General features: G+C 47.4%; 1 protein-coding gene across 1 annotated transcript; it reads left to right on the top strand.

Annotated features, from left to right (window-relative positions):
- Positions 1 to 6,993: 6,993 nt before the first annotated feature.
- dnajc19 (DnaJ (Hsp40) homolog, subfamily C, member 19) lies at positions 6,994 to 10,410 on the top strand. Its single transcript, XM_056277708.1, has 6 exons — positions 6,994 to 7,150; positions 7,650 to 7,701; positions 8,926 to 8,999; positions 9,395 to 9,474; positions 9,767 to 9,837; positions 10,305 to 10,410. Exons 1-6 carry the CDS (start codon positions 7,148 to 7,150, stop codon positions 10,373 to 10,375), a joined length of 351 nt encoding a protein of 116 aa, XP_056133683.1. The 5' UTR covers positions 6,994 to 7,147; the 3' UTR covers positions 10,376 to 10,410.
- The last annotated feature ends 125 nt before the right edge of the window (positions 10,411 to 10,535 follow it).

The raw sequence follows: 10,535 nt of genomic DNA, 5'->3' as shown, positions 1-10,535 counted from the left end.
CCTGCATCAATAGAGACTTTGTAGCTTGGGGCCCTGCATCAGTAGAGACTGTAGCTTGCGGCCCTGCATCAATAGAGACTTTGTAGCTTGGGGCCCTGCATCAATAGAGACTTTGTAGCTTGGGGCCCTGCATCAGTAGAGACTGTAGCTTGGGGCCCTGCATCAGTAGAGACTGTAGCTTGGGGCCCTGCATCAGTAGAGACTGTAGCTTGCGGCCCTGCATCAATAGAGACTTTGTAGCTTGGGGCCCTGCATCAATAGAGACTTTGTAGCTTGGGGCCCTGCATCAGTAGAGACTGTAGCTTGGGGCCCTGCATCAGTAGAGACTGTAGCTAGCGGCCCTGCATCAGTAGAGACTGTAGCTTGGGGCCCTGCATCAGTAGAGACTGTAGCTTGGGGCCCTGCATCAGTAGAGACTGTCGCTTGCGGCCCTGCATCAGTAGAGACTGTAGCTTGCGGCCCTGCATCAATAGAGACTTTGTAGCTTGGGGCCCTGCATCAATAGAGACTTTGTAGCTTGGGGCCCTGCATCAATAGAGACTTTGTAGCTTGGGGCCCTGCATCAGTAGAGACTGTAGCTTGCGGCCCTGCATCAATAGAGACTTTGTAGCTTGGGGCCCTGCATCAATAGAGACTTTGTAGATTGGGGCCCTGCATCAGTAGAGACTGTAGCTTGGGGCCCTGCATCAGTAGAGACTGTAGCTTGGGGCCCTGCATCAGTAGAGATTGTAGCTAGCGGCCCTGCATCAATAGAGACTTTGTAGCTTGGGGCCCTGCATCAGTAGAGACTGTAGCTTGGGGCCCGGCATCAGTAGAGACTGTAGCTTGGGGCCCTGCATCAGTAGAGACTGTAGCTTGGGGCCCTGCATCAGTAGAGACTATAGCTTGGGGCCCTGCATCAGTAGAGACTGTAGCTTGGGGCCCTGCATCAGTAGAGACTGTAGCTTGGGGCCCTGCATCAGTAGAGACTGTAGCTTGTGGCCCTGCATCAGTAGAGATTGTAGCTTGGGGCCCCCGCATCAATAGAGACTAGCTTAGGCCCTGCATCACGACGCAGGGTTGACACAAACATCCCTTGTAGGGTATGATTGGGGATCCCTACAATACGCAAACACAATACCCCTGACCTTTTGGGGCCCCCCATGGTCCGGGGCCCCGGGGCACTCGCCCAGCATGCCTGGTCCGTAATTCAGCCTTGGTTTTACCGTTGCAAAAAGCCATTGTGTATATCAGCATTGTACGTCTCTTTGGTTAGAATGCAGCCTATGTACATACTGTGACTATGGAGCATCTTCTTCTGACTCACTTGGAGATTCCTGTTGACCTTTCTGTATTCTACTTCCATTCCATCCAGGAGTTAACTGCAGCCTGTTTTTCCCATGTAGGCTCCATCCCCCACAGTGAGTCTGCTGGTAAATAACCCACCTCGGTGCAGGTGGTCAGTAAACAGCATCCAACACCACAGCCAGAGTGATGGTTCTGACCTCCAGTCAGGCCATTCATACTGAATACATACAGTATACAACCCGCCGGTTACTGTAATGCGCTTTTCAATAAAGGTGTCCACCGACTGGCTGAATAGCAGCTGTGGAAGAAGAAATGCTGCCGGCGTCACAGCTTTCCCACTGCGAAGACAAAAACTTGTAAGGGCTTGCTGACACCGAGCTCAGATCTGATCTATCGTGGACTTTACAGACCTTCACAACGACATCAGTGTCATTAGAGAATGAAAATATTCATGTATTGTTTTTCAGATGTGTTAAATAATCTGAAAATGAAATCGTTGTCTTGGCTTTTCCACCTTTTCCCTGTATATGGGGTTCTGACTTTAACCGTAGGGAAAGATCTAAGATCTAAGTTGCAAATTTGCGGGGTGTCGGTCCTTCGCGGAAAGTAACCCTGGTATTGATGGATGAATGCATAGAGGCGCCTCGAAAGACTTGTCGCTGATGTCATGCATTGTGGGCTCTGCTGAAGGTTGTGGTGGACTAAACCGGTTCCTCTGAAGCAACTCCTTGAAGCAACGTCTGGATCCGCTTGGCTTTAATACACAATTAGGAAACCGGTTCAACCTCGTTTAATCTTTTCTTATCAATAACGCCCCGCTCTTTCCCCCTCTTGCCTCTGTCTCTCACCAGAACTTGGAAAAAAATCCTCTCTACGACGTGGACGGAGAAAAAAAATCCTCGTGAGGTAGGCCTGCACAGTACACTAAGAAGCCACGATCTGAAAATAGGTATTCATAACTTTCTGTTCAAAAGTCTCCAAGAACTAAGAGCTAACCTGACACCACACATGAGGTTGCTGTAGCACACACTGGTCTTTACATACAATGCACCAACGTCACAGGGGTTTGTATGCATGTATCCATCCACAACGATATCTGGAAGTTATGTTGCCAAAAAGGATCAAAACCAACCACAGCAGCTTTTCGACTTACGTCGCGTGATGAATTAAGAGGAGCACGATTTCTAGGACCCCTGACAGTTTTTGTTTTTTTTATATGCTATTGTCCCCCCCCCTCTTTTCTCCTTAATTAATTACCCTATTTTCCGAGCTGTCCCGGTGGTTGCTCCACCCCCTCTGCCGATCCGGGGGAGCCAATATCTTTTTTCCAAGGATGAATCCGGAAAGTTCCCGCCCTCAGGCGCTAGGATTGACCAGATCTGCCTCAGTCAGCTTTCCGGATTCATCCTAGGAAAAAAAAATATTCGCCTACCGTACACACACTGTTAAGTTGGCACGGTTAGCTTGGCTGCAAACGTGGCTAATGGCTAACAGTTAGCTAGCAAACGTGGCTAGGGTTAGGGTTAGGGTTAGGGTTGTTGCGCGTTCGCATCGGCCTTGACTGACAGGAAATATTCGGAGGGCTGCAGACTACCACATGCCTCCTCCCATACATGCGGAGTCGCCAGCCGCTTCTTTTCCCCTGACAGTGAGGAGTTTCACCAGGGGGATGTAGCACGTGGGAGGACCATGCTATTCCTCCCAGTTCCCCCTCTCCCCTGAACAGGCACCACGACTAACCAGAGGAGGCGCTAGTGCAGCGACCAGGACACACACCCACATCCAGCTTCCCACCCACAGACACGGCCAGTTGTGTCTGTAGGGACGCCCAACCAAGCCGGAGGTAACACGGGGATTCGAACCGGCGAGTCCCGTGTTGGTAGGCAACGTCACTAAAAGGCCTTACTGCTGAACATGTAAGTATCCAAGTGGGTTGTACAATCTCAAAGTGAACATGGAAAAGCCACAAAATCTTTGACTAAAACCAGAAGCGGCAAAAACCGTGTCAAGAACAGGATACATGACATATCCAGTGGACTGGTGACCGAGCCTTCAGTGGAATCGACAGCTTGAACGCGGGGATGAAAAGCGAGTGGGGGGGACGGAAGATACAGAACGAAGGAAGTTTTCCGTCAAAAATCCGTCAGCGGTATTCCCATTGGCAGAAACGTGCACCTCTGATGATCCCCTAGAGGTCAGCTAGGAGGTCACAGCACCATCCAACAGCCTGACTGCTGCTAGTGTGCAACTGGTGGGAGCGAAAGAGCAAAGACCTTGGCATTGCATCACCCTCCCTTAAAGCTGCAAGCTGAGTGGAATACCTCTCATAACTTGTGCTAACACCGGCCGCACAAATCCTACACCTCCGGCCCCCCACCCCCCCTGGCCAATCAGTCCTGACTAGTCAACAAATGTCCAAACTTTTATCTCCTCACAGGTGCCCTTTAATAAAGTGCACAGCATAGAAGACCACTGCCTTGATCACTACACGTTTCACGGGGCAGTATGCAGGTCCTCTTCTCCCATGCACGTTCCGGCGTAACTCACAGAACGGTCAAATGCAAATGCAGAACTCGAGCCACAAACAGCCCCGAAAAGGCAACACCGCAGGGATCAAAAGTTAATGTCTCCCCCCCCCCCTGATGTCCTCCAGACAGCTTGCCATGCCACCCCCTGAGTCGAAAGGAAACCACACGGTCCCCCCCCCCGAGTGTCCTATTGTCCTCCCTAATCACGCCTCAGAATCATAAACAATCTCGCAACTTTTTTTTCATCCAGCCTCTCTCTTCATGCAGTTCCCAAAAGACGTTGCCTTTTACAGTTCCCCGCCACCACGCCGCTGACACGACTGCAGGAAAACAAACAATGATGCAAAGCAAAACAAAACAAAGTCTCCTGAAATACCTTGTGGGTGCCCAGAGGAAGACGCTGGACAGACAGATGAGCAGATAGAGTTCCTCTCTCTCTCTCCCCCTTTCCCTTCTTCTCTCTCTATCTCTCTCTCTCTCTCTCCCTCTCTCTCTCTCCTTCTTCTTCTCTCAGGCTGCCTCCTCTCTCTGCGTGCTGCAGAGAGTGACTGCTCGGAGACCGCCTGGCATATCTAATTAGAGCCGGGCTGTTGCCACTATCGAGCTGAGGATCTACCTCTCCAATCTCTCCTGACTCAATCTTCCCCATCTCTGATTTTCTTTTATATTTATGCTGGAATATTTAATTGTAGACAAAAGGTTACTCTGGGCTCTATTCATCGCACACGGGCAGAATAATCTCCTTTAAAAGGCTTGACATTTCAGGCTTTTCAAAAGGGGCTGAAAAAATTATATCCTCGCTTTTGTTAATCAATGAAGTAGAACTCCCCCGAACAAAAGAATTAAATTGCTTGGTTGGGTTAATAAAACACACAGAAATAGCTGCTTCCTGTGGGCTTTTGTGCCTGCCTCTGGTTCCCCCCACATGCAACCAGCACTGTAATTCCATATGATTTGGGGGGCAAACTCTCATTTCTCCACACAGTTGGCTTTTTAAATCCTATTGAATGAATGATATTGAAGTCTGTGTGACTGTCTGATTGGAGCATCTTGCCCGAGCCTTGGTGCCTGGCTGCCTGGCTAGCAGAGCCAACACTCACTATTTAAACCTGATTCTCACCAAAGAAGGACAGCAGGTCCACTACAATTTATAATTTCTATACTGCCCCCTGCCTTAGGAAGAACATTATAATTATGCAAATGATAGGGGCAATAATTAGACCCCATTGTGTTGGCTGCCGCAGTGTTACGTTTCATTGGCAGAGGAACAGACACGTCCTGTGGAAATTGTTCTGGATCTCAAGGAGGGCTTGTTCTGTTTTAAATTGCTCCCTGCAACAATATGGACAGCCTGCAGATGTTCAAAAGTGGTTTCAGTCGGTCTTAACTAGCCGTAACTACCCATAACTACCCATTAGTCCAAGGACCCTGTCAGTTACACACTCCACTGTACCTTTCAGAAGCAGTTTGCCAAGGAACGTCGTTCCTCTCCAGTCTGCAGACTCTGTTCCAGCTACAATTCCTATCTATCTGTGCACTACAACACGAGAACTGGCAGATGGTCATCTAGCCAGGTGGCTTTCCTGTGCAATACACATACGTATCTCTGCAACTCAATCCTAAATCTACTCTTTGTTTTTTTTTGGGGGGGGGGCTTGCAGTTATACAGGGACCAACACTTCAGCAGAGATGAACATGGGAGGCTGCAAATATAAACGATATTTGACATATCAGGATGACAGAATGCACAACACAATGTCACTGTATGTCATCATTCTTATTAATCCAGAACAAACTCCCCAGTCCTGACTGCCAACAACTGACTGTATAGGCAACAATATTTGGTAACTTTAAGAAGTGAGTATTAAGAACCAACCTGGAATTAACCATCACTGCTCAAGAAAGGCAGCGTTGTAAACCTTCTTGCATAGACTTGGATCAGGGTTCACAAAGTTTTGGATGAAGTATGAAACATGGCTATTTTACTGCATGTAACTGTTGATTTATCCAAACATTTTGGCGGCTTTAAATGGCAGAGGGAGACGTGCACGCATGAAGGTGAGCTACAAAAGACATAGCTGTGGAAACGTGCCTTTCAACTTGGCTTACAAATCCTAAATTTCAGAGATACTCCACGTCAAAAGAAATATGGGCAATGAAGGAGCCAAACCATCAGGTTATGCGGCGTCACTGCCCAAATGGAGCTTTCTGTTCTGCAACTGATGTGGCCTTTTGCCTTAGGGTTAGGGTTAGGAAAAGCATCCAAAGCTGACATGTGGGGACAACAGCCACACATTTTCCAGCCCTATGACCAACACTGGGAATCCTATTACAATTTCATTCACCAGATAACACACCCTGGATCCAGCTATTTGCCTCCAACAGGGGGGACACCGATTCCTCTGTACTGAACAGGCCGCTGAAGGGGCCTCTCAGTGGTCAGGTGCACCGGTGTAGGTTTCTAGTATACAGGAGATCAGTTTCAAGGTGAAGTTCGTTATACAGTTTCAGCTTTTGCATTGGCGGGACGCTCAAGGTTAAGGTTCATAGTGGCATGAACAAAACATTTTAAAGTGGAGGAAAGAAAAAAGAACATCACCACTAAAATACCCCCAATATTATTTCTCAGTAATTTCAGGCATCAAAATATCACGATGAAGACTAAAACAGCTCATCTTTGAGCCACCTATATCTACATCAGCCTTTTTACCAAACCACTCAATGTCATGAATTAAGCCGGAATATATTGTGGAGTTAGAAAACAACGAGACAGGAGACGTGAGAGTAGACGTAGTCGAGGTAGTTTACTAGCTCCAACTTAGCATGTCATACATTCGACAACGACGCTGAACTGAACTCTCAACCGGAAGCGGAAGTGCGTTGTCTGACCCCCCCCCGCCTCTTCCCTTAAAGGTACACCGTCCTCTTAGGTGAATGTCTCTCGTTATATAGATGTGGGTCACCACGATATGTTTTAAAAAAAAGTGGCCCACAGAACCTCCGGAGTCCCAATTAAATAATCTATTCTGTTTTTAGCGTCAAAATATAGCTTAAATAAAAGCGCCTGCATGTAGATAAACTGGTATTTGTTAGCGGGCTTCTCAAATGTCTCTCATTCGTCATCGGATTAACCTCTCGCGCGAGCGCGTTGTTTACGTCAGGCGGTCTGCCGGGGGACTCGCTTTTCACGACAGCGGGCTTCCTTTACGGCAGACGCAGTCTAACGCGCACGATCAAAACATGAGAGGTCACTTGTGACTTTCACGACCAGCGCGAAGCGATGGAGAGTTGCGGTTTCGCTCTGTAAGATAAACGGACCGTAACGCAGAAACATGGTGAGTTCGGCTGGTCGAATTTGAGTCCGCTTACTCCGCTGGCTAGCGTTAACCTAGCTAACCGGGGATTAGCCCGTCCACTTCTCCTGACACGAGTGAAGACAGGTTAGCCCTTCAATGGCGAGACGGGTTGTGTCGTTTGAGAAGTCCCGCGGTTCTGCGCACCGTCGGTCGGTCGGTCTTGGGTCTTACGGCGTCCACGACGTCTAGCTTAGTTTGACTTTCGCCACGCTGACGTAATCTAAGCCGGTGGCGTGTTGTTACACCTGTTGGGACCGGCATCTGTGCCAGCCTGTCTGTGTATTGTTATCTTGATAAGAACATGTTATCCATAAACTTATGCTCTCTCTCTCTCTCTCTCTCTCTCTCTCTCTCTCTCTCTCTCTCTCTCTCTCTTTCTATCCCTGTCTCTCTCCCTCTCTTTCTCTATCTTTCTCTCTCTCTGTCTCTCTCTCTCTCTCTCTCTCTCTATCTCTATCTATCTCATATCCATACACAGGCCAGTTCCATGGTGGCTGTTGGATTGGCTCTTGCAGCAGCAGGATTTGCAGGTAAATAATCCATGTGGATGGATGGATGGCTGGATGGCTGGGTGGGTGAAAGCGAGGCTTTGGGCAGTGTTTATCCGCATTCATATTTCATTCTCATGACAGCACTCTCACCAGCCCGAAAAGGCTGTTGAGTGATTCCAGTACAAACAATTTTCTGTTGTAGTAAATAAAAACAATATATGAAGTCTTCCCAGTTATCATTTAAAGCTGAATCAATAGTTTGTTAGACAAAAGTAATACATTAAGTGTTTGAAAGTCCTTGGGGGGGGGGCTTATTTGGTGGCACGGTGGCCCAATGGTTAGCACTGTTGCCTCACATCAAGAACATCCTGGGTTCGAACCCCAGGCCGTCCCAGGTCCTTTCTGTGTGGAGTTTGTATGTTCTCCCCGTGTCTGTGTGGGTTTCCTCCGGGTGCTCCGGTTTCCCCTCACCATCAAAAAGACATGCATGTTGGGGGCGTCTGGGTAGTGTGGCGGTCTATTCCTTTGCCTACCAACATGGGTATCGCCTGTTCGAATCCCCTTGTTACCTCCGGCTTGGTCGGACGTCCCTACAGACACAATTGGCCATGTCTGCGGGTGGGAAACCGGATGTGTCCTGGTCGCTGCACTAGTGCCTCCTCTGGTTGGTCGGGGCACCTGTTCGGGGGGGAGGGGGAACCGGGGAGAATTGCGTGATCCTCCCACATGCTACGTTTCCTAGTGAAACTTCGCACTGTCAGGTGAAAAGAAGCGGCTGGCGACTCCACATGCATCGAGGAGGCATGTGGTATTCTGCAGCCCTCCCCGGATCGGCAGAGGAGGTGGAGCAGCGACCGGGATGGCTCGGGGAGTGGGGTGATTGGCCAGGAACAATTGGGGAGAAAAGGGGGGGGGGACATGCATGTTAGGGTTAATATTCCTGCCTGTGCCCCTGACTAAGGCAATGGAAAGAAAAACTCGAGTTGGTCCCTGCCCGCTGCTCCTATACAATAGGATGGGTTAAACGCGGAGAACAAATTCATTGTAAGAATGCAATGACAAAATAAAGTGCCCTTCTGATAAAGTGACTTAGTATTTTCATGGCACCTGCATCACTTTGGTTCTACCAGATCTAACATATACAACATTATGAAGATCCATTTGAAAATGTAGTTAAACTCTGTTTCGCTAATAAAACAGAGTGAACTGGGTTCAGGTTGGGAAACTGTGCCCCTGGTTGCATGACACTTCTCTGTCTCTCAGGCCGCTATGCCATGAGGGCTGTGAAACACATGGAGCCTCAGATGAAACAAGCTCTGGAGAGCTTCCCTAAGACAGTAAGTTGGAAAGCTTATTCTAAAGGAAATAAATTAATTTCCCAAAGTAATGAAAAACATGCAGACCAAAATGCATTTTAGGAGTACTGATTCAAGCCACTCTAGTTCGTTGCTTGTGTCTGAGCCCCTAGCAGGCCAGTGTTCTGACTGGATGAAGTGCCGGTATAGCAGGGAACAAACTGTTCAGCTCCCACCCACATAGTTGGGCCACTTCAGTAATTCATCACCCACTTTATTTTGCCGAGCAGCGTGATTTCTAGAGTAACAGTCTTCTGAACAATGTTCGGCGATACTGTAAAACAAGCAGGAAGATAGGACAAACTTAACAGCCACTTCTTGGATTTGATCACCTTGGTTAAAAGGCGGCGTGTTGATACTTAAGTGTGTCATTTCAGGCTTTTGGAGGAGGATACTATAGAGGTGGATTTGAACCAAAGATGAACAAGCGAGAAGCTGCGTTGGTTTTAGGTGTCAGGTATGCAGACTCCTCTACATACACAAACCTTTATTTTTCCTCCTGATACTATCCAGCCAAAAATCCCTTTCAGGGAAGCCGCCTAGATAAAGAGATAAAATGCATGCCATGTGGTTCTTATGAAGCATTATGTGGCACATCCTTCCCTTTCTTTGGCTGCCTTTCCTCTCACTCGCCTCTACATACAGTTCATCAAAGAATAAAAATACAATAATCAATAATAATGATAATAGGTATGTACCTATATGTTACCATTAACTCGCTCTTGGTCCTTTTTTTTGTTGTCTTGTAGCCCCACAGCCAACAAGAATAAGATTAGAGAAGCCCATAGAAAACTGATGATCCTAAACCACCCGGACAGAGGTAACTAAGGCCTCTAATTCAGATATACCTCGAGTTTTCAATGCTTCCTGAATGTCCTATAGATCAGTTTTTCTTGGAAACCTTTCAATTCTAGCAAAAGGATGTTGCCCAGTGCAGCAACATCTAGTTCCAAAGAAGAATCAACTTGTTATCTGGAGTCTTCAGATTGTTCTAGATCCTTGAATCTCTCAAGCTTCATATACAAAATTCAGAGGCAGCCACCATACAATCTGTATTATATCCATTATACTTTGCACTTATTTGCTGTCTTATTTTTTACTCTCATTTACACAAAATCACTTTAATCATAAAGGAATGTCAGGAGTCAAGTGGATACGGTGTCAAAGGACCGTGACACAAGTGACCTTTACCGTAGCTCCTGATACAGGGACAGGAGGACTGAAGTGCAGTAAAAAGGAAACTGCACAACATAATGACCGTTTGTGTTTGTGTGTGTAATGTCACAGGTGGATCTCCCTACTTGGCGGCGAAGATAAACGAAGCAAAGGACCTGATGGACGGCCAGATTAAGAAGTAGAAGTTTAGATTATGTTGAAATAAATATGGTTTCAATATGACTCTCCGTCTTTACTTATATTTTGTCATACAGAGTAAGTTTTGTAATCGACAAGAGCTTTTCTAATTCTTGGTCTATTGTCACTCAATGGCTATGACATGACAATAACAAGAAGGTTAAG

Source organism: Lampris incognitus, chromosome 3, assembly GCF_029633865.1.
Source record: "Lampris incognitus isolate fLamInc1 chromosome 3, fLamInc1.hap2, whole genome shotgun sequence".
Taxonomy (NCBI): Eukaryota; Metazoa; Chordata; class Actinopteri; order Lampriformes; family Lampridae; genus Lampris; species Lampris incognitus.
The sequence above is the reverse complement of the archived record's forward strand: the minus strand, read 5'-3'. Positions and strand labels throughout refer to the sequence as shown.